General features: G+C 40.8%; 1 protein-coding gene across 3 annotated transcripts in view; it reads left to right on the top strand.

Moving 5' to 3' along the window:
• POU6F2 (POU class 6 homeobox 2) overlaps window positions 1–23942 on the top strand; it is a 507860-nt gene that overhangs the window by 214599 nt on the left and 269319 nt on the right. For all 3 annotated transcript variants that reach the window (XM_033193710.1, XM_033193712.1, XM_033193709.1), the window contains 2 exons: window positions 16176–16267; window positions 19650–19878. In XM_033193710.1, coding sequence (XP_033049601.1) covers window positions 16176–16267; window positions 19650–19878 — 321 coding nt within the window. The remainder of the gene's footprint in view (window positions 1–16175; window positions 16268–19649; window positions 19879–23942) is intronic.

Genomic DNA, 23942 nt, shown 5'->3' on the forward strand with positions numbered 1-23942 from the left:
CCATAACATGACAACCAGGAAAACTGTCAGTGGAGACAACTGGGTTCAAGCATCCAGGTCTTTAAACTTCTGTTTTAACTATTTTTACAAACCCTGAAATATAATGCTAATGACTTAAAACAGAAGATTTTGAAGGCTGTGTCTAAAAACAAAGCCTGCATCTGAAAAGAAAGTTTTATAAAAATAGAACCATGTATTCCCAAACATCTTCTCTTGATGGGGCAACTGGTAGACATGTAGGGGAATATTCTAGTGCTGTCCTGCATTCCCTGGAATTTTCTAGAGCCTCTTTCAGGTGATCTCCTGAAATAATTTCTTGTTTAACCGCTAGTTTAATAGGTAGCTTCATTGCTAGGCTGTAGGCCCCAGAGGCTCAGGGAGCATATCTGTCCATCATTCAGTAAATATTTTGGGGAATGAGTAAATTAATTAAGTAATGAGAAATGTGACAACTTAGTGTGTGTGTGTGTGTGTGTATATATATATATATATTATATATATATTTAGATGGAGTTTTGCTCTATTCCCCAGACTGGAGTGCAGTGGCATGATCTTGGTTCACTGCAACTTCCGCCTCCCGAGTTCAAGCAATTCTCCCACCTCAGCCTCCTGAGTAGCTGGGATTACAGGCACTCACCACCACGCATGGCTGGTATATTTTATGTATCCCTAGCATGTTGCAAAATATGTTCCTCCTGGCAAGAACTTAATAAATATCATGTTGAATGAACAAATGAACAATTTTCAGATGAGGTGGCTAGAGTTCATAGTCAGTAGTGAATTTGGAACTCAGACCAGGGTCTTAGAACTGGGAATCCCCAAGCATAGCTCTCCTTCAGGGCAAGGACTGAGAGCTACTGGGAATGGAATGACAACTGCAAGAAAATACCAGCAGAATCCAGCCTGGGCTCTGAGCAAGCATTTGCTACTTGGTTAAGCATGCAGGCTGTCACTACCTCCCTGGTGGCTGTCTCCCTGGTCTTTGTTTATTTATTTGGTCCCTATCATTATAGTCCACCTATATCTACATGTGTGCTTATGCTCCACTTAGGATCTGAGTTGTTTTGGGGATGCACGTTCAGACACCACCTCAGCCTTTGTATAGATTCCTCAGCACCAACCGAGCCATTTTTGCCCACAGCCATCACTGCCAGACATTGCCCTGAAAATGATATCTTCCACACCGGAAATATAATTCCTTTCATTCTTCTTCCACTACTGCTCATACAGGACTACGTAGATTTCTATCCTGAGCTCTATGTCCCTTGGGTCTGAGCCCTGAGTAGTGCCTGTCATCTCCCCTTCTGCGGAGCCTTTGCAAATCACTAGGGAAGGTGCTGTCAGGGTCTGCTCCTTCCCCAGCTGTTTCTTCCCCTCCTGACACACCTGTGGGCTCTACCCTGCCCCCCCCCCCCCCCCCCCCAGGCATTGGCAATGTTTGAGGCTAATGCTCAGAATCTCAGTATCTTGTCAGATCAAACAGCTGTGACCCGGTTTCCCAGGCCTGCCACCTGCTCTATGTTCTGGAGCCCTGCTGGGTGACATGCCTACTAATGTAATCGCCAAGGTGGTCTCTTGTCTCCCTTCAAATACAAGGTAACAATAAGAATGCTTACATTTATTGTGTGTTTATTACTATGTGCCAGAAACTGTAATTATGCAATTTATTTATTGAGTGCACTTCATCCTCACTCTATGAAGGAGGTAGCATTTTTACTTCAATTTTACAGATGACAAAACTGAGCCAAGAAAGATGAAGCAGCTTGCTGGAGGTCCCATGTCCGTTAAGTGGTGGAGACAGGCAATCCGCCTTCACAGCCTGTGCTCCTCGTCCTAAGGCTCTTGCTAGATTCCTGCCTGGGGCTGGCGCTTAACCACTGACAGGTGTCCTGATGGAGGCTTTGTCTTTGCCTATCTGTTCCACCCCAAACCCCAAACCCTGACCGCTCAATCTCCTGACTCAGCTGTCTGAGAGTAAACACCAAAGTTGGAAGCATCGGCTAGGCTTCACTCAGTGGTGGCCATGATACACATTGATAGACTAGCGTATAATGCATAGATTTGTGTACAATGCAGCTTGGGATTGAAAGAGCACAAGAACTTGACCAGCCTCGGGTTTGAATCCCAACTCTTCCTTTTCCTCCTCCTACTTTTCTAAAAAACAAACAAACAAAAAAAAAGGTTTGAGTCAGTTACTTGAATTTTCTAACCCTTAATTCTAATATTCTAATATCACAGGCTTGTTATGAAGATTAAATGAGATCACAGATGCAGAATTTTCTAGATAGAATATTGTCAGATCCTAGGCTGATGCTCCAGAACTAGGTGTTTCTTTCCCTGATCCCTTCTTGTTTGAGTCAGCTCCCTCCCTCCCTGCTTTCTTTTTCTTTTCTTCTTCCCTTCCCTTCCCTTCCCTTCCCTTCCCTTCCCTTCCCTTCCCTTCCTTCCCTTCCCTTCCCTTCCCTCTTGGAATCTCGCTCTGTCACCCAGGCTGGAGTGCAATGGCATGATCTCGGCTCACTGCAACCTCCGACTCCTGAGTTTAAGTGATTCTCCTGCCTCAGCCTCCTGAGCAGCTGGGATTACAGGCATGCACCACCATGCCTGACTAATTTTTGTATTTTTAGTAGATATGAGGTTTCACCATGTTGGTCAGGCTGGTCTCGAACTCCTGACCTCATGATCTGCCTGCCTCAGCTCCCAAAGTGCTGGGATCACAGGTGTGAACCACCACACCCAGCTGAGTCAACTTCTTCTAATAAGGCATTTTATCCAACTGCCATACTCCAGCAATACATTTTAACCCACCAAACCTGAGGATCTTTAGAAATTGTACATCAAAATTTCCAGTTTACTCGACTTCCTATTGTCTGTGCCATAACTCACTGATATATAGATCCCAATGAGTAATGAGTACTAACGTATTTTATTCATTCTAAGATATACAGCCTTTTAACCAACATTTTAATGAGGCATCTTAAAAGAAAGATTTGGGTATGCAAATTGGGATGTGCCTTATAATCAGTGGCATGTCATGGTTTAACTGGCAGCTTTGTTTCTTTCCTTGTGGAACAAAATATTCACAAATTTTACATCAATAACATCTTAGATTCAATAAAATATGCCATCAATTTTTAAACGATTGGATTTTTTTTATTATTTCACCTTTTCACCATTGTATTTAGGATTATTGTCTGTGTCTTGTTTCAATTCTGACCCTAAAGTTCTAAAATCAAATGTAAACTCAAAAAGTAAATTTTTGAAGTATTTGGACTGAAAACCTGTAAGTTATAATCAGAGTCCAAGTCATGGTTAGTAGGGATATTTATATAAGATAAACTCTGACACAGACCCCAAAATAAGTTGATATAACAAATGGACATCGCTACACAATTGATACTATCATGTAATGGTGTTAAAATAATGATAAAAATAATCTGAACAAGTTCTGTGGAGCTTTTGTTCTATTTGACTTTAAGTGGAACATAATCTTCAGAACAAGAGGACAACAAAATAATGCTTTGCTAAAAGGATAAAAGAATATGACCTAAGTCTATTAGTAATATAACACTCTATGAATGCACTCAAGTTAATAGCATCTTTTAGCGATAGATACTTTTTCAATTACAGTAATGCAAAGAAATAAATAGACTAAGTGAGAGAAAAATGGTCAGAGACACATGAATTGAACTAGTTGTTTGGCTGGTTGGTTTTTTTTGACCGACTCTTGGGAAGGCAAAAAAGTCTCCAACAATCTCTTGATGAGACATTGATTCGAATTTTCATATTCTGGATCTACTTAATCTTCGTAAGAATGCAATATTTTGTTACCCCATCTTTGGAGAAGGTTTGAAACTCTTGGTAATTTGTTTGTAGTGAGTTGTGTGAGATCTTTCTCTTCCTGATCAATTTTGTGTTGTTGTCTGTTATAGAAGCTCTATTACCATAAGGGTTTGCTAACTAGATGTGATGCTACAATTTCATGCAATGTGATTCCTCTGGGGGTATTTCCTTCCTGTCCTTTACTGAGTTCTAAATGACCCCCCTTTCACCAATTTTGAGTTGCACACAAGAGTGGATTCCAAATGCTACTCTTTTGGAGTATCTGTGTAGAAATGCTGTTTTATTTCTGCTTTAAGGGATTTAAAATTTTCATTACCCTTGTTTAAAGTGATACTTTGGCTACTTTTGTAAAGAATGTGATGTTCTGAGAGCAAATAACTGAAATGGATAGGCCAGACTCTTATCTTCATGGACCCTCACAAATGGAAAAGTAAAGATATGGATATAGAAGGAGAAAGTGGTCAGGAAAATTGCCATAAATAACAGAGCAATGATATTGGGCTACATTTGGCGCAAGTTTTGTTGTGTTTTAAAAAGGATAAATATGGTTCCCTTTAAGAGAATGTGGAAGCAGCTCTTCCTGCTGTGAACCTCTTCCTTGGTCGTCCTCCCAGCAGGTTGAATGGAGTAAGAAGTGGCCCAGGTTATTACTGTGATTGAGAGCATTCCTCCAGCACATTTTCTTTCTCCACATTCTCACGCCTCCCCCTTGACTTTTGTGGGATAGGATTTAAGAGTCTGCTGCAAATGTCTGATGCAAGTTAGGAGTTGTGGGTGCATTCCTGCTTTTAGTACTGCCAAATAAAAAAGAAAGGAAGGGAGGAAGAAGGAAGGAATGAAAAAGACAGAAAGGAAACAAGACAAGGAGAAGGGAAGGAGAAAAGGATGGAGGAAGGAAGAGAGGGAGGAAGAAAAAGGAGAAATGCAAAGAATTATAAACTCAAACCCAGTGCTTCTTGCACTTTACCATGGGCATTGTGCATCACCTGGGGGCCGTGTTATAATGTAGATTCTGATTTGGTGGGTCTGAGACCTGGCTGGACTGGGGCCCGAGCATCTGCCTTTCTCACAAGGTCCCAGGGGATGCCAATGCTGCTGGCCCAGGGGTCACACCTTGATTATGGAGACCCTAAACTAAGAATGCAGCTGCTCTTAGCTCATTATTAACATTATTTTAAAGACGATTGCGGGGGTGCTTATTTCTTAGGAATTTGGTCAAGTTTTCCGGGGGGAAAAATGGGGCACAAGAAAAGGATGTCTCTGGTGGGACCCACTCTTTCCCTCTCCCTACTTCTCTGCCATTTCCCCTCCTCCACCCACCACACTGGGAACCTAGAGTGCTCTAGGGCCGGGTTCCATTAGATGCAGAGGAAAATATCTAAAAACTGCAATTTGTATCATGATATTGGTGATTTATTGTGATCTGTATTATTGAAATATTTGCATTTAATGTATAATGTAGTGTAGTTTTGAAGTCAAATGGAATTGGATTCAGATCCCAACTCTATTACTCACTAATTGTGACCATAGGTGAATTATTTCACCTGTCTAAACCTTAGTTTCCACATCTGCAAAACGGGAACGATGGTCCTGATTACACAGACCTTCTGTGAAGATTTAATGAGAAAACAGATATAAAATACTGAGTATAGTGGCTGGCACATGGTAAGTATTGAGTCGACGGCAGCTATTATAAAATGTTTGAGCAGTAGAGAAACCTAATTGGCTAAAGACGTGATCCTGCCATCAATGAGAAAGCCCTGATACTCTCATCTCTCTGCTGCTTCCTCATTGTGCTGAAGAGGCAGTGAGTTAATTTCTATTTATTTAGACAGTTTATACAGTTTTGTTTCCTGTATAAATGAATGAAATAATCATAAACACCTAATAGGGTTATTGTAAGAGTTGATTAAATAATATACACAAAGTCATTAGTGTATGACCTGGCACATATAAATATGTATATATGAAGGAAATCATATTTTTGTCTCTTAAAAATAAGGATTGAGGGAAGAAAGGAATTCTTTATTCAAAAGAATTTTGAATAAAGAGGAGTGTTGGCCACACATTCCTGTGCCTAGAAGAATAAAAGCAGTGAGCATGCTGTGATTCCTCAAATCCTACCTTGCTGACACGAAACACATGAAGCTCCTAAATACTCCAAACAGACCAGGGTCCATCTACCATGAAACAGTCACTGGTCAAAAGGAAAGTGAAAAAGAAAGCATGATGCTATGAGTTTTTCATTAGGCTGAAATTCTTCGTTTTTAAGGATTGTCTTGAGATTGAGAACACATCCTTTGGGGTGGGAGAAGGACATTAAAATGTTGTTTGATCATGATAGTGAGAGGTGAAGCTGGCTGGGCTTCTGGATTGGGTGGGGACTTGGAGAACTTTTCTGTCTAGTTAAAGGATTGTAAATGCACCAATCAGCACTGTCTAGCTAAAGGTTTGTAAATGCACCAATCAGCACTCTGTAAAAACGCACCAATCAGTGCTCTGTGTCTAGCTAAAGGTTTGTAAATGCACCAATCAGTACTCTGTGTCTAGCTAAAGGTTTGTAAATGCACCAGTCAGCACTCTGTAAAAACACACCAATCAGTGCTTTGTGTCTAGCTAAAGGTTTGTAAATGCACCAATCAGCACTCTGTAAAAACGGACCAATCAGCACTCTGTAAAATGGACCAATCAGCACTCTGTAAAATGGACCAATCAGTGCTCTGTAAAATGGACCAATCAGTAGGATGTGGGTGGGGCCAAATAAGGTAATAAAAGCTAGCCACCTGCACCTGCAGCCGCAACCGGCTGCGATGCTGTTCAAGGTCGTGGGGGGTTTATTGTTTTTGCTATTCCCAGTAAATCTTGGCTGCTGGTCACTTTTTGGGTCTGCACTACCTTTATGAGCTGTAACACTAACCAGCAAAGATCTGCGGCTTCACTTGTGAAGTTAGTGAGATCACGAACACATTGGGAGAAACAAACAACTCTGGACGTGCCACCTTTAAGAAGCTATAACACAGGGAAGGTTTGCAGCTGTGTGCCTGAAGCCAGCGAGACCAGAAACCCACCAGAAGGAGGAAACTCAGGACACATGTGAAGATCTGAAGGAACAAACCTCCGGACACACCATCTTTAAGAACTGTAACACTCAACATCAGGGTCGGCAGCTTAATTTTTGAAGTCAGCGAGACCAAGAACCTACAGGAAGGAACCAATTCCAGACACAGTAGCACGTGACAATTAAAATTTTTTTCTTGGAAAAATTAAATTTCAAGATCCATATTCCTATTGACCCAATTATTAATGTTCTCCTTTAATTTGACTGCCCTGTTCAATCTCAAAATCTGGGGAAGTCTATGGTCTGTGGTGATCTAATCACCTGCCCTTTGCAGTCACAAATGCAGCTACTGCTGATGAAGAACCACTGTTTTCTGTGTTGAAGGTCTCTGAGGTCTTGTACCACAGAAGTGACTGCACCCAGAGGCCATCATTTTCAATTGAAATAATGGTTTATTCTGTTGTAACTCATGCTTAAATCATATTCTGCATGACAGATTAGTAGCTTCCTTGCTGCTGAAGGGTTGTGCAGAGTTCAGACCTCTGGAAGGCATCTGGGGTCTTGGAGGAGAAGAGGGGAATGAGATATCACCGTCGTTCTCGCGATAACTTTGGTCTGAGCCAAGAGTGTGGACTCGTGTCACCACAACACAGTGATCTCTGGTCCATCCCCATCTCCTTTTCAGGCTTCAGTTTCCAGTATCCATGTGGGACCACTTGGCCTAACAGTCTCAGTGAGTAAAAACAGTTTGAAATCTCATAAGAAGGTGTCAGATGGGGAAGTCCTGTAGGTCTGTAAGGCTGCAAAGAGAGCCTTGCAGGTATTAGAACACAAATCAGAATGTTTTAGAAGTGGGCTGGAGGATGGGATCTTACAGAAAGAACTGCAGTGTTCTCTGGCCTCGCCATTTCCACACCACAGTACTGTAATGCAGGTGTCAGGTACAAAAACATGGACTAGCTCCCCTCACTTCGCCCACATCTCCTCACCCTCAAAACGCTCCCCTCTCTCTCTCTCTTCACCTAAGCTAGTCCCACAATTTCAAAGAGTATTTAACAGCTGTGACCATTTTTCAAGCATATTTAAAACCAGCTCTTGGTAATTCTTGCCTATTTTACTATGGGTAGATAAACTGAAAACAATTTAAAACTAGGCCAATCACACTGCCTTGAAGAATCTAGATCTTGTTCCCTTGTTATCAAGCTCCCCAGTGATTTGGCGGCCAGCGAGGAGAGAAAAATCTGTGGTGGTGTTAGTGAAAGCGAAACACTTGCAAAGGTAGATCTACAGCTGAAGAAAGGCAGGTGACACCTTTTAAATGCTTCCTTTTTTTGAAGAATTCATACCTTGTCTCTCTATTATCAGTATAGATAATGAATTAGAAAACCAAATTTTATCCTAATTTCCCACCAAATGATATGTTTAGGAGGTCATTCATAATGACCTGTAATAGACATGTTGATGATTTGTGGGTTTGATTTCTGGTTGGGGGAAGAAATGCCATGTTTAAATTTCTCTGTAAATATAAGCATTCTTAAGAATTTGCACTAGTTTGGGCTGGCCACAGTGGCTTAAGCCTGTAATCCCAACACTTTGGGAGGCTGAGGCAGGCAGATTACCCGAGGTCAGGAGTTCGAGACCAGCCTGGCCAACATGGCAAAACCCTGTCTCTACTAAAAATACAAACATTAACTGGGCGTAGTGGTGCGTGCCTGTAATTCCAGCTACTCAGGAGACTGAGACAGGAGAATCGCGTGAACCCAGGAGGTGGAAGCTGCAGTGAGCAGAGATCAAGCCTCTGCACCCTGGCCTGGGCAACAGAGCAAGACTCCATCTCAAGAAAAAAAAAAAAAGGATTTGCACTGATTTAGAAAAGCGACTTTCCTGAAGCGGTTTTAGGTGTAGGGACAATTTTCAAAATTTGAAGATCCTTTCTGAGGTTTCTTGAAGGAAAACTAGTAACCCAAAATGGTATGGAAACTGAGTCAGTGGAATCGGCAGCAAGCTGTGGGGGAGGACCCCTTTCACGGGCAGGTGACGGCTGCAGTCTCACAGAGCTCAGCAGCCAGCAGAACCCCATGGCTGGGATTTAATGCCTTGAGGTCACCATCCTGAATTTCTTCAGAATTTGTCTGTGAATTTGTGTTTTGTCAGTAAAGTCCAATGGGACATCTGAGCGTGTAGGAGGATGGAGGGGGCTTAGAGATTCCTCACCTCCCCGGGACAGGACGGGCTCCGGCTGTCCACTCTTTGTCCCTGGTGGCCCTGGAAGCCTGAGTGTGGCTGCCACGTGCTCCACTCTGCCCTTCTCAGGGAGCTTGGGCTCAAGTGAGGGGAAGGTCATATGCTCAGCATGTGACTCATCAAGGGTCTTCCTGCTCAACCCCAATCCAGGTCTCCAACACATCCCAGCCAGAAGGTTGCAATCCCTTGGGTTCACCCATCTGCAATAAGGTGGGGTGGTGCCCTGGGGAAGGAGAGATTAATTTCCCAGCCCCAGGCCAGGACCTGCGTTTTTATTTTGCACTGATCCCCACAAATTATTTAACCCTGTTGGCACAGGGTTGAGCAAGGACGAAGAAAGGAGGAGGCTGCTTAGATGGGCATGAAAGCCCAGAACATGTGTGACTGCACCATCTGTGGATTCCAGAGTCCAGCTGTCAGTTGCAAGGAGACTCCGTCCAGGGATGGAGTGCAGTGTTGAGGGTGCCTCCTAGCAATGACCTTGTCAGAGGAAGTGTGCATTTCCTAGGAGAACTGTTTTGAAATGAGCAAGACTTCTTAAACTTAAAAAGGCACATTTTTAAAATTAGACAAACTATTTTTGGATGCTCTAAAAATCTGTGTCTGAATTCTTTCCACTAATTTTGACGCATACCTCCATCATTTTAAGAATGTGAACTCATTGTGCTGTACCTCAACACCACCATACACACATACATATGGAGATACATAAATGTTTACATACATACGAAGACCTGGAGCTGGCCTGCAGGAGATACAAAATGAGAGACTTTTCCCTGAAGGAACTTACACTCTTGTAGAGAGAGCAGTACTCAAGGGATAATCTCTACCCCCAAAGTTCTCTGACTGCCTAAAGTATGTCATGGAATTTGCTAAAATACATTTGATGACTATCTTCTTTATTCATGTCTCTCTGAGAAAAAATATTTACAGAAATTGGGACCTTTATTGACCTGTATATCACAGGAGTTTAGCTCTGCTCCTATTAGGTAGATGTGAAAACAAATGAAAAAAAAAAAATTGTTGGAAGAAGTTTGAGGGATATTTAGTAAATTTTGAGGAAGAAAAGGTCATTAAAGTCTTCTATAACACAGACTAAATCTACATATAAAAAATGAAGCAATTATTGAGAAATTTTGGCAGATACTACAAAAACATCTTCAGTCCAAATAAGAGATTTGTAGGATTTCTTTTTGTACTTTATCTAAATGTCCCAGATCTCCCTTTGGCTTTTCGTGTATAGATGCAGCCTTAAAATAAAGATTTAAAACCACTTAGGACCTAGACCCTTCACCCATAGAAAAGTGGACTTCCCTCTGCTGGAGCCAGATAAGTCACTCACTAAAAGAATAAAGAAATGCATTTTTCATATTAATGTAATCAGACAGTCTTGGTTCTCCAGGCCTCAATAGGTGAATTTACAAGTACCTAACAATGTAATTTGCAAAAACGTACAAACCCTTATGTGGATTAATGAATGATTTCCAAGCATGGCTTGTAGAATTAGCCTTGGAGTCTCAGATTCTACTGAGGGTCCGTACAGTGTTCTGTATGTAAATACCTGTGTGGACAGTATCATAAAGAAGTTCTAACTGGCAATAAAAAGAGGCAAACAGTGGCAGTAGCTCAGCAGAGATTTTTATAGACACCTCCACCCTCTCCTTGGCATTTAGTAATCTTGAAAAAATTGAAAGAAAGAGAAGTTTAATTTACAGGAGACTTTTGCTCTGCTTAGCTGGGGTTCACACGCCCAACATGAAACAATAATGCATCCCACTGTCCGTCTTAGAATAAGTAACCTTTGTGTCACCTCCTTCACTAGTGGAAAGTGCAAACAGTGGGCGAGAAAGGTATGACTACCAGAAAAAGCTGAGGGATCTCTGTGACCTTCAGGTGATTATGTTTGTGCTAATGCAGAGAGCACAGAAACCCAAACTCTCTATCCAAAGAACCCAATTCATAAAAAATGCATTGGTCATTAACCAGGGAATCTTAAGCACTGTACTTTGGAGGGATCGCTGATGCATGGGAGGAAGTGGAGCTGCTTTGCCTGGGATGAGCAATTTATATTTGCAATTCTGTTACTTTCTCAATCTGCCCTGGCCCTCATATTCTCTTTGCAAAGGGTAAGGCTCCAGAAAGGAGTATATACTCTCGGGATTAAAAATAGTGTATTCGTTTCTTAAAATGACTTACTTGGAAGAGTCAACTCCAAAAAGAGGGAACAATTCAAAACTCTGTGCAAGAGTGAACATCTGTTTTACTTTCAGCGTTGCTAAGAGATGCTGAGCCAGGTTTCCCTTGGTGAATGAAAATCTGTTGTACCAAATTAAAAAAAAATTGCAAAACAACAATGAACTTGCTATGAGGAGCGCAATGACAGTCATTGGTGATGGTTGTTCAGGGACTCAGCTTGAGCTGCGTGGAGAGAGTGGAGTGTGGGAGGCTCGGTCCTCAGGAGGGCACTGAAGAAAGGAGTGTCGTGCTCAGGCGGTCACCCCTCTCAGCTCTGTGGGTCACAGTCCCTCCAGAGCAGAGGGATCTGTAGGCAACCCTGTGGGTTTCGGATGTGAGATCAACCCTGGGACCAATGGTGTTGAGTGAACAAATGCCCTCTGACAACCAGGTCTTATAACAATGAATAAGTTGTATCCAAGTGTACCATCCAATCTCCTAATCGGTATTTTGATGTCTTCACCATTTACGACCTATCCTTTCCATAATAGATTCAAATCAGGGTTTCTTGTATTTGCAGATAATTAACTCCTGTTATATGGCTATTTTAAATTTTATATTACGATCCCTTTAAAATCAGTTATCATACTTTTCAAATTATCTGTGAACAAATCATAATTACAAAACAGATATATCTGAGATGATTCCACCCTTGCTAAGCTAGAAGTCAATCAGGATTATGATAAAAGAATGGTGCAGATAAAGAAGCTTGGAAGGCCAAGGGGATTACACTAGCTGCAGACCCATCTGCCATTCAGAAAACTGATTGCATATGGCAGTCTCAGCACAAAGGAGATTCAGCCTTGCCTAGGTAACATCCAAGCCACTGCTGGCTCCCTGTGGTCTTCAGTCACAGGTAGAGTTTCATAAAACATTCACGTGAGCTACCCTTTAGATGCTCTGTCAGTGGCCTCATGAGGGATATCAACCTCTGTGTTCAGGAAGCTCCACAAATGATTTACAGGCCTGGGTGAGAACCACTGGTATAAGCCATGGTCTGTGTGAAAATTTGGAAACTTTACCACTATCTTTGTGCCATATTTCGTGATTACGCTACCATGGACTAAAGGAAGCGCTATATATGTAAACATCTTGCTTTATAGGCTCTTCAGGACCCAACCATTTAGTTCAGCTCCAAACATTCATCCAGTGGTACCAAGAACAGAGTCAGGGTCAGTGCACAATGGCCACCTTTAGCCAGTGGGCAAGAGAATGTGAACTGCACAGAAAGGGACAGAGGGGCAGCAATATGAATTGAGTTGGCTTGGGGCAGGTCGCTATTATAGACACATTAAATAATATTAAATATTATTAGATTAAATACAGCTTAGGCTGGACATTGTGGCTCATGCCTAAAATCCCAGCACTTTGGGAGGCCAGTGCAGGAGGACCACTTGAGGCCGAGAGTTCAAGACCAGTATGGGCAATGGAGTGAGATTATTTCTGTACCAAAAAAAAAAAAAGAAGATATTAGCAGGGTGTAGTGGCTTCTCCTGTAGTCTCAGCTACTCAGAAGGCTGAAGTAGGAGGATTTCTTGAGCCCAGGAGATCAAGGCTGCAGTGAGCAATGATCACACCACTGTACTCTAGCCGGGGCGACAGAGTGAGATACTGTCTCCCCAAAAGAGAAATTAAACTTTTTAATGAAATAACAATAATCAAGAGAAATAGCGCTTACGTGGCAAGCATGCACTGTTTCAAGAAAGTTACATATATATTAGCTCATTTAATCTTCACAACAGCAGTGTTGTGAGAGGGGTGCTGTTATTATCCCTGACTTTTACAAGATGATGCATGAAGTTGGAAAACAAGCCAGAGTTCACATTCTCAGTTAAGTGGTAGTGCTAAATTTAAACCCAGGCAGAGTTTAATTTTTTTTTTAGAGTTCTTGGTTTTAACCCTTACACCAAACGGCTTTGAATATCTAAATTGGAATTGAGGTAGAATTTGCCAATATGCTAAAAATTTAAAGATATTTCAAAGGTTTATGTTAAACAACAGTGAGCAGTCAAGTGGATGCCAGTACCTATCTTAAAGAAATTATATCAACTAAAAGCCAGACCTCTATTTCTACTGAAAAAGAAATGTGAATGAAATGACAGCATAAAGTGATGAACCAGCAGCACAGCCTCTGTCCCGTATAGCTCATAGTTGCTGCCTCAAAAGCGTAGACTGCTAACTTCAGAACAGGCTTCAGAGAGCTTTCCTGGAATTCCTTGGTCCCAGAGATGTAACATGTTTCCTAGGCTCCTGGTCAGGAGAAACCCACCCAACCCATTCAAGTTTGTGTTTTCCTATCTGTGCTCATGAAAATATCCAACGTCAAATTCTCTGCAAACATTCAGCTAAGTGTTGCTTCAAATCTCTCTGAAACCCTTAGCCAACATCATTTATTCATTCTGACTTCCTGATTCCCCCTCTGGCTCTGCGAAGGCCCCTGATTCCAGAGTCGCCTTCTAGCCGGACGGATTAGTTTATGGTCCTACAAGGTTATGCGTGATACATGTGTTTGGGGAAAATGGAGATGCACATTAAGAAGAAACATTACTTTTGGATCCAGGCAGGAGAGCATACATAATCTCCTCTAGAGCCTGTGAGAGACTTCATTTTACACATGAAATTGTGTGGTATTGCCCTGGACTGCACTGAACGTGCTTTTTGAGAATGAACCAGCCTCAGAACAAGCTACTGGGCACCAGCTAGGCCTCAAAGCAACAAAGAATAAATGTAAGCAAATGTAATCTGTGTAAAGTTGAGGGGAACAAACGCACAATCTTGTTGACACAGTGCCTGTGTGAGACCAATCCTAAACATTACCATGGCACGCATTAGAAACAGAGTCAAAAAGTGGGCTTTGTATGCATGAAAGAAACATGAGCCAGAAGGACTTGGCATGGTATAGAAATTTTTTAGAATGAAGGTATTCATTTTTTAATTGCTTAAAAGGGCTTTTCTATTTTTCTGTGCATTGTAAAAACTCTCTTTTCATAGTCTGGTATAAAAACCCATGCCTGGCAAGTATGGGAAAACAACCAAATTTTTTAAAAATTTTTCACTTTTAGCCATTTGAGTATTTACCTAATCTGAATATTTGACCAAAAACATCACTTTGAAACCTCATAAGCTCTTTGAAGTACATAAATTTCTGCTGAGAATTTTAGGGCAAAATGGGACTTGGGTATATAAGAAAGAACAGAGACTTGAAAGGTTTGCACTGCACAAGCCATCTCCCAGCTTAAAATGCTGTACTTTTAAGCATAATAGGTAAATCACATATAAAAAATTTAGAAGAAAGGTCTTCTGTACATTCTGAGGAAATGATTGGCATCTTATGATGGGTCATCTTTTCCTTGTTATTAAATGACAGCAGTCATTAAAATGCCAAACATATTTTGACAGAATTCACTTTATAAAATGTCAGCAAGTCTGTGTTTTTATTAGTTTGTTCCAAATCAATTTAGAAATTTCAATAGAATGCTTGTAAGTATTCCCCAAGCAATGTCCATTCCTGACTTTCTGCACAAAAATATTACAAATTAATCAGATTTTCAGATTTCCGCATAATGGCTTTGCACATTTATTGCTTAATCCTATTATAAAATGCTGTTATGATTGACACATCATGGTGGAGATAGAAGTCAATTGAATAATATGTAGCAGTCAATTTTATTTGTAGCTTAATGTGCTGAAGTATTTTTCCCTGTTTCCATTATTTATAAGTCTGTCCCTTTGGAGAATATATAGGAGAATTGGTTTTAAATGAGCCAATAATACCTTCTTTAAAATTTATAAGTGTGACAGAGTCCTATCTTTTTTTCTGGGTTGTCCATGGCATGCCGGTAAACAGGGTTTGAATTGTGTTCCGCTTGTTATTCACCGCACAAACATCAGGAGAGAGGATCTTGTTCAGGTTTGCTTGGAATTGGATTTCAACCACCCATTACAAAACTCCAAGGAAACAAAGCTACCAAGTAGAAATTCTCAAATTTGCCACCGGTTTTATTTGTTTGTTTGTGTATTTATTGTTTCTACCACTATCTTACCTGCTACAGTTTGTCCTGAAACAAAGCACAGAAGCACACGTAGAGAAATGACCATGTTAAAAGAGTTTGAAGGATTTGCTCTTGGGTGGAATTTCATTTTTTCTGCCTTGCTGTCCAGTAGGATTCCAGTAAAGGAAGCAAGCTGTGTTCTGTGCTTAGCATGGCGGAGCTCCCTGGAGCTATTGTGGGATTCCTAGTGTTTCAGTCAGCACCTGGGACACTTGCTTAGGGAGAGCCATATTCTTTTTAGGACATTGTGTAAGGTGATATGGAAAAAGGCTTTGTTTTCAGGAAAGCGATGTCATAAGATTCAGTGTTCAAAGAATATGGAAGAAGGGCTTAGGAGTATGGAGGAGATGGGGAAAGCCATATTAGGGGAAAATATTGATGGACTTGGTCATATCTGAGATCACACTTCATTTAATTTTAGGATACTAGATTAGCTGTGGCTCGCTTGTACTTAAAGGGTGTAGTTTCCCACACATGTGGCACACTGGCATACTCTATGCAAGCTGACTGTGCTACATTCCCTGCTGTTCTGTTCTTCTGCCTCTTGATGAACTTGGCCATCCTGAATGTCTCTCATCATTATTTATGCAGTTGATAAGTGATTTGAGCACTGGAGATATTGATAAACCACTCTGTCATATCATCTATGCCTTAATGTTATGTGACATCACAGGAAAATGGGGTCGTGTGCAGTTCCCAGGCTGGATCATGTATTAAGGGAGCATTTCTCCTTTGAATTCCAGGGGCCAGAGGAAACCCGGCACTATCAGACCCAGGTACTCCTGACCAACACCAGGCCAGTCAGACCCACCCACCATTTCCAGTTGGGCCACAGGTCAGTATCTCTCAACTGCTTTCCATTAGGCTGCATTTAGGATGGTTTAACCATATAAATAACCAAATAATAATGAGTTAAATCCAATTGACTCCAACAGAGCAAAGATGGTAATAAATTTTTGCATGAAAAGCTGTATGACTACATTATTTATTAAATACCATCAAGAAAATATGCTTTTGCAAAGCTATTCTCTCCTCTTAAAGGAAAGTTTGGCTTTAATCCTGTGGAAATACTTTTTTTTTTTTAACTTAAAACCCACTACAGTTGTGCTGTTGGTTACCATGCAGTTTTCTGGAAAGTAAAACTTTAATGACTGGAGTGTGAAGAAAATTAAGTTATTTCAACCTTACTATAGCCATTTTTGAAATACAAGATGTGATTTAATATAAAAGAGTTAATGCAATTTTAATGCAAGTTCAGCTTATTGGGTTTGACAATACTGTACATCACACATAGCTCTTGCATTAATAAAGAAATACAATCATTATTTTTTAAAGTCCAATATTTGTTTTTTTACAGCCTGATGTGGGCTATATGGAGATGTAGAACACAATTATAAAAGGCTGGGCTTTTTTTTTTTCCTTTTTACCTCTATCATTTAGTGTGAAGCTTTCAGAGTTCATCCTGCTTTTATGGAAAGAGAAGCTGAGACTTGGGCCTTTCTCTCCCTTTTGTTGTCATTGTTGCTCCTGGAAGTTAATGACTTTCAGCACATCGAGGGCTCCTGCAAGTTTAGAGTGAGGGTTGGTCTTGACATTCTTATTCCACTAGCCACCAAGACTCCCTGTGGCCTCAGATCCCATAGTCCATCTCAGAGCACAGATCGCTCCGTGCCTGTGGACAGAAAGCCTGGGCAAATGTATGCTGGCTTATGGAAGCCTAAAGAGTTTTCCTGGAACTTTCAGGAACAGGATTTTTGGTGTCATACTCTTTATAATTTTATGCTTGTAACATCATGTGTGTGTTCATGTAATTATGTGTGTCTGCGTGTATGCATGCCTGCACACCTGCCTGTGAACATACTGGGGGTAACACACTCTAATGCCTTCAGGTTGGGTAGGCAGCCCTACAGGCCCAGGTCAGTGAGGAGTGGTGGCCCTGTGACAAACTGGAGAGTGCATGCCCTGCCTTGAGCCCACAAATCCTATTTTTCAAATGCTGCAGGCCAAACCCCCCAAATCTATGACCCATGTATGGTCTGAGAGCTACTCATTTGCCTTCCCTCTTACCATAACATCACTATTGACAGTGATATAACACCTGGAATCTGAGGGCCAGCATGTAATTTTGTGTTCATTCCCGAAGTATATTTATTTTGCTCATTAGAATAACTATTTTTTTTTTTTTTTTTTTTTTTTTTTTGAGACGGAGTCTTGCTCTGTCGCCCGGGCTGGAGTGCAGTGGCCGGATCTCAGCTCACTGCAAGCTCCGCCTCCCGGGTTTCACGCCATTCTCCTGCCTCAGCCTCCTGAGTAGCTGGGACTACAGGCGCCCGCCACCTCGCCCGGCTAGTTTTTTGTATTTTTAGTAGAGACGGGGTTTCACCGTGTTAGCCAGGATGGTCTCGATCTCCTGACCTCGTGATCCGCCCGTCTCGGCCTCCCAAAGTGCTGGGATTACAGGCTTGAGCCACCGCGCCCGGCCTAGAATAACTATTTTTTTTAAAAGGGAAGCACAGTTACTTGGTGTGAATTTAGCAAAGTGCACAAATACACTAGGAACAAGGCCGGTGGGGTCTAAAGCAGCAGTTCTAAACTCAGCTGTGCAGAATCCTAGGGTTCTGCAGAGTCTTCCCCCAAAGGGTCCTGAAAGAAACACTGCAGGGAATGGCCATAGTGTGGACTTAGCCCTCTCCACACCTCCCCTCATTCTTCAGATAAAGCAACCCCACTTCTCTAAATCTGTTCTTTGTATTGGAGGGGATACAAAAAAGGGGTAACACACGGGCTCTGGAGCAACCTTCCTGGGCTTGAACTTGAACCCCCTCTCAACTAGACATGGGACTTGCGCAAGTTACTAGCCTCTCTGTATCTCATTGGTAGAGTAACTACAGCATTCGAATAGTGTCTGGCTATACACATTGGGCTTGGTAGTCTGCCTGTATTTAATTACCTATCCCTCACATAAGAGTTTTGCATTGGTTCTTGTAGAAGAACAACAGATATGGGATTATTATGTTCCACATGGCTCCCACAAGGCTGCAATAAAAGTCCTGAATCAAGGACTTTAAAATCAAATGACTCTTGGGGTCATCTGGCTTGACCAGGGCAGGAATCCCTCCCATGTCATCCTGGTGAAGAGCCCACGTGCTGCCCTCAAAACATGCCCAGCAGTTGCCTTTCCCTACCAGAGAAAGGCTGTTCCATCCATAGTGCACATAAACATGTGTTTGTATAATATCATTTTAATTGGGCAAAGGATGTTAGAGTAGTAACAAAAGAATTATTTTCAAAGATTTTAAGTTTTATCCACATCAAATACTTTTATGTCTTATATTCTGTTTTAGATCTTGTCATTGTACCATTTTTACATAATTCTACCATTTTAACAATAATCATTCAAGTTTACTTAATAGTTATCCAGCTTATTTTCTATTGTATTCTCATATTACAAACATTTTCTACTTTTCTAAAGAGGTGTCATAATGATCCATTTTAATGACTGTGCAATATTTTATCTAGTTTAGTACTGTAATAAACTATTTTCAATATTTATGTATTTTGAAACATAATGCAGGTTTTCATGCAGTTATCTTATTTCCTTTTGAATAATATCTTCAAGCTATATCCTAGGAATATATTCTGAGTTAAAGAGGGATAAATATTTTTGCAGCTCTTGATAATCTATTTCTAAATTGCTTTCCAAAAGGATTATGCTAGTAAACATATCCCCCAGCCATAGATCTGCATAGTGGTGTCAATACAGACTTTCCAGCATTGAGTAAATTTTCTACATTATTTTTGTTGATTTAAAAGTCAAAAGTAGTATTTCGTTGCTCTTTTTGAATCAAAAAATCCCACTGATCCCAATAAGTTCTTTCTGGAACAACAGAGAATAAATTAGCTGAGAGCTTCAAATACATGAAGACAGGATCAAATGGAAATTCATTGGAAGAACAGCGTGTAAACATAAGTTATTACTTGTAAAGGTATTTGAGTTCCTCAGAAGAAGTCCAAACCAAATGAAATTTTCCAAAGATGTCAATGAAATACAACTTTGAAATTTTTTTCTACCAATCATTTTTTTAAATGGGATGCAGCATAATTTTTGGTACTTCTTTGGGAACTTTCTGACCCTGCTTAAATGGAAGGATGATGTTTTTAAAACCCATGCCTTGGTTCCACAGGTAAGTGAGCTAGCTTTATCTGTTTCCTTGCAGCCACTTCTGACGGCACAGCAGTTAGCTTCTGCTGTGGCTGGCGTGATGCCAGGAGGCCCCCCAGCCCTCAACCAGCCAATCCTCATCCCCTTCAACATGGCAGGACAGCTAGGAGGCCAGCAAGGACTGGTTCTTACACTGCCAACAGCGAATCTCACCAACATCCAAGGGCTGGTGGCAGCAGCTGCAGCCGGAGGCATTATGACTCTGCCATTGCAAAATCTACAAGGTAATCCATAGTGTCCCTGCGCCACGTAAGGCTCTACCAATTGGCCAGTATTCTCTGAAGCAGACAAAAAAAATGTGCCTAGAATGGTGAATGTGGTTCAGAGTTGCTTCTGCCCTAAACAATATGGAAGGCTTCTGTAGGAAGCAAAATTTTCAGTTGTGTGTGAATCCTGAGCTTGCACAAGCCACTGGTTTTATCAATCCTCATTTCCTAACACTGGTATCAAAACTTTTCAGGTCTTCTGGAAGCATTTATGAGTCAATCATTGCATGATGTATCAAAAACTTTAAAGTAAAATTCCTGTGTTGTTATTTGAAGACCTGAGTTATCATCTCACCAATTCTTCAATTTAGCCATGGGTAAAGAAAAGTTAGAGTTTCTTGTTTGTGTTTGAAGTGATTGGAACATCTCAAATACAAGATATTATTTGGAATAATTTATTAATGATTATTTTGCTCTATAAAGTATGTTTTAGTTATAGCTATTAAACAAAAATTGTGTTACTTGAGCTCGTATTTTGCAATGAGAAAAATAGACTTGTATGTTGAGCCTTTATATTACAGGGGGATATAACAAGTCAGACTCTAATTTTACTCAGGAAGGGTAGTTGTCTTGATATTATGAAGGTTTCGACTTTTCTTTAAAAGATTTGGTAGCATTGACTGATAGATTGATTTACAAAAGATTCTGTCAGAGGAAGAGTTATTTTGGTGGAAAATGACCTGAATATAAGTAGGATGCCTGCTAAAGAGAAAATGAATTTATTTTGGACTAGTCAAAGATGTTTGATTTCTTCATATAAGTAAACATTAACAATTAAATTTTTTGCAGAATGAGGGCTTGTCTGGGTAAGTTATCAGAACGGTAACTTTTTTTTTTTTATTAGTAATTACTTTATTATTATTTTTTTTTTATTATACTTTAAGTTCTAGGGTACATGTGCATGATGTTTATATCATGTATAACTCCCCAATGCAATCCCTCCCTCCTCCCCCCTCCCCATGATAGGCCCCAGTGTGTGATGTTCCCCTTCCCGAGTCCAAGTGATCTCATTGTTCAGTTCCCACCTATGAGTGAGAACATGCGGTGTTTGGTTTTCTCTTCTTGTGATAGTTTGCTAAGAATGATGGTTTCCAGCTGCATCCATGTCCCTACAAAGGACGCAAACTCATCCTTTTTGATGGCTGCATAGTATTCCATGGTGTATATGTGCCACATTTTCTTAATCCAGTCTGTCACAGATGGACATTTGGGTTGATTCCAAGTCTTTGCTATTGTGAATAGTGCCGCAATAAACATACGTGTGCATGTGTCTTTGTAGTAGAGTAATTTATAATCCTTTGGGTATATACCCAGTAGTGGGATGGCTGGGTCATATGGTACATCTAGTTCTAGATCCTTGAGGAATCGCCATACTGTTTTCCATAATGATTGAACTAGTTTACAATCCCACCAACAGTGTAAAAGTGTTCCTATTTCTCCACATCCTCTCCAACACCTATTGTTTCCTGACTTCTTAATGATTGCCATTGTAACTGGTGTGAGATGGTATCTCATGTGGTTTTGATTTGCATTTCTCTGATGGCGAGTGATGATGAGCATTTTTTCATGTGTCTGTTGGCTGTATGGATGTCTTCTTTTGAGAAATGTCTGTTCATATCCTTTCCCCACTTTTTGATGGGGTTGTTTGTTTTTTTCTTGTATATTTGTTTGAGTTCTTTGTAGATTCTGGATATTAGCCCTTTGTCAGATGAGTAGGTTGCAAAAATTTTTTCCCATTCTGTAGGTTGCCTGTTCACTCTGATGGTAGTTTCTTTAGCTGTGCACAAGCTCTTTAGTTTAATTAGATCCCATGTGTCAATTTTTGCTTTTGCTGCCGTTACTTTTGGTGTTTTAGACATGAAGTCCTTGCCCATGCCTATGTCCTGAATGGTACTACCTAGATTTTCTTCTAGGGTTTTTATGGTATTAGGTCTAACATTTAAGTCTCTAATCCATCTTGAATTAATTTTCGTATAAGGGGTAAGGAAAGGATCCAGTTTCAGCTTTCTACTTATGGCTAGCCAATTTTCCCAGCACCATTTATTAAATAGGGAATCCTTTCCCCATTTCTTGTTTCTCTCAGGTTTGTCAAAGATCAGATGGCTGTAGATGTGTGGTATTATTTCTGAGGACTCTAGAACGGTAACTTAAAATACTTTTTTAGTTGGTCAAATGTCAGGGCTTCTTATAATTTGTTGAAGAATCAGTCCACAAGACTAAGAAACAGACCAAGTAAGAACTGGTTAACTCTTGACCCAAACTTCTTTCCATGCTCTGTGTTCTGCTACCCCACCTATTGTTGCCACTTCTTGACTTCCATTTTAATGTTTAAAACAAAGTCTCTCTTGTACCATTAAATTGTGCCAAGAAACCTGCCATTCATAAATCATGCATGCCCAGGATACGCTAATGCACAAACTTTGCTTGTTTCAAATTTGACAGTGCCTGGGAAGCCAGATCTCAAGATTAAGCAAATAAAGCAGGAATACACAAGGTGAAAGCCGAAGTAACAAAGTGTAGGGAGAGGCTCTTTAATGTAGGTGGATGATGAAATCTTAATGAAGAAATGGGCATTATCAAAATGCAGCCTTCCATTTGGAACATTTGCACTTATGGGAATATTGAATATTATAAATAAACATAAGCCTGAAGAGCTCCTAGGCCACGAATTAATCCTGCTTGGTTAAGATGGATGCCAAAAATCAGAGTTAAAAAAAAAAAGTAAACTTGTTATTTCTTGGCCATGGTTTGGTATTCTTAAGATATTAGTACCTGTTTTTCTAAGGGTTCAAAATTCATGATTGCTCCAACGTGGACTTCTTCCACCAAGATTTTCCCTTTTGTTTTTGTTTATTGTAAGTATCAAAGTTCAGTATTAGCTTATAATTAGGAGTTTGATTCTTTGGGGCACCTCTGGTTTCAGAAAAGGAATCCCAAGCTTTGTGGCCTGATGAAGTAGAGGAAACAAAAGCACTTGCTTTTCTTATCCCTGGATGCTTCTGACAGTTTCCCTCTCAGCATCATCTTCAGAAGTGGGTTGGAGTTGATGCCCAAGCTCTTGTCTGCTACACAAGCACAAGTGAACATTTCCCCCTTTGTCTTCCTCTTTGAAATTTGACTGACGTTGGAGGGAAGGTGATGAGGTTATTAGAATAAAACGCCTCCCAGTTGCAAATCAGCTCATTATAGGAAAAGCTTTCTAATTAGGCTTAACATCAAACTCCTTCCCCAATGCCTTCTGCTTTAATATCTTTGTGAATGAATCCCAAGTCCTAAATCGCTGTCAGGATCCAGGAAAGTTCTACCTTCCAATTTCCTTGGGATTTTCTATTCCTTTCATATAAGTCTCAGGCGACCCAGAAAGAGGTGGTCATCTTAACGAGAAGTTCAAGGGCAATAAGGATGGTAATCACGGAAGTCTCATGCCTCAAAAGTGCCCAAGATGAATGTCCACCACCTAAAGGGCAAAGCCAGTGGTTACCTTGCAATCAATCCACCAGCAGCCATCCCAAAGCTGATTTTCCCACCTTTAGGTGACCTGCTGCACAGCCCTTGACAATCCCTAGGCAGAATCAATGGCTTATGGAGCTTCCCAGGTTATGTTGCAGAAGTAGTGGGACTCTTGGGATGGTGGTGAATGACTGACAGACTGAAAGGTCGTCTGCAGGAGCTCTGAGACTGAGCCAGTCTTCAAGATAACCTCAAATCTCATCCTCTCTCAAAGGTTAAGGGTGAGAGTCTTGTAAATGGACTATCAGTACCTTAGAAGGAATCCTTACACGCATTCATATAGTCAACCGCGAGGGGAGAAGACTGTTTCCTTTCCCCCATCTCTTTCCTATACAATAAATACAGTAACCTCAGGCCAAGGCTTTTCAGAGTCTTTAAAAATGACTCTTAAGTCTTCTCATCTATAATAAACACCCCGCTTCTCCAGTGATTTTATAAAACAGGTTTGGTGGGTGATTGTGAGGGGGAGGTTGCACACCTAGTCCACACACCCAGTCTGAAGCAGAGCCTGT

Source organism: Trachypithecus francoisi, unplaced genomic scaffold (assembly GCF_009764315.1).
Source record: "Trachypithecus francoisi isolate TF-2019V2 unplaced genomic scaffold, Tfra_2.0 Lachesis_group4, whole genome shotgun sequence".
NCBI classification, from domain to species: domain Eukaryota; kingdom Metazoa; phylum Chordata; class Mammalia; order Primates; family Cercopithecidae; genus Trachypithecus; species Trachypithecus francoisi.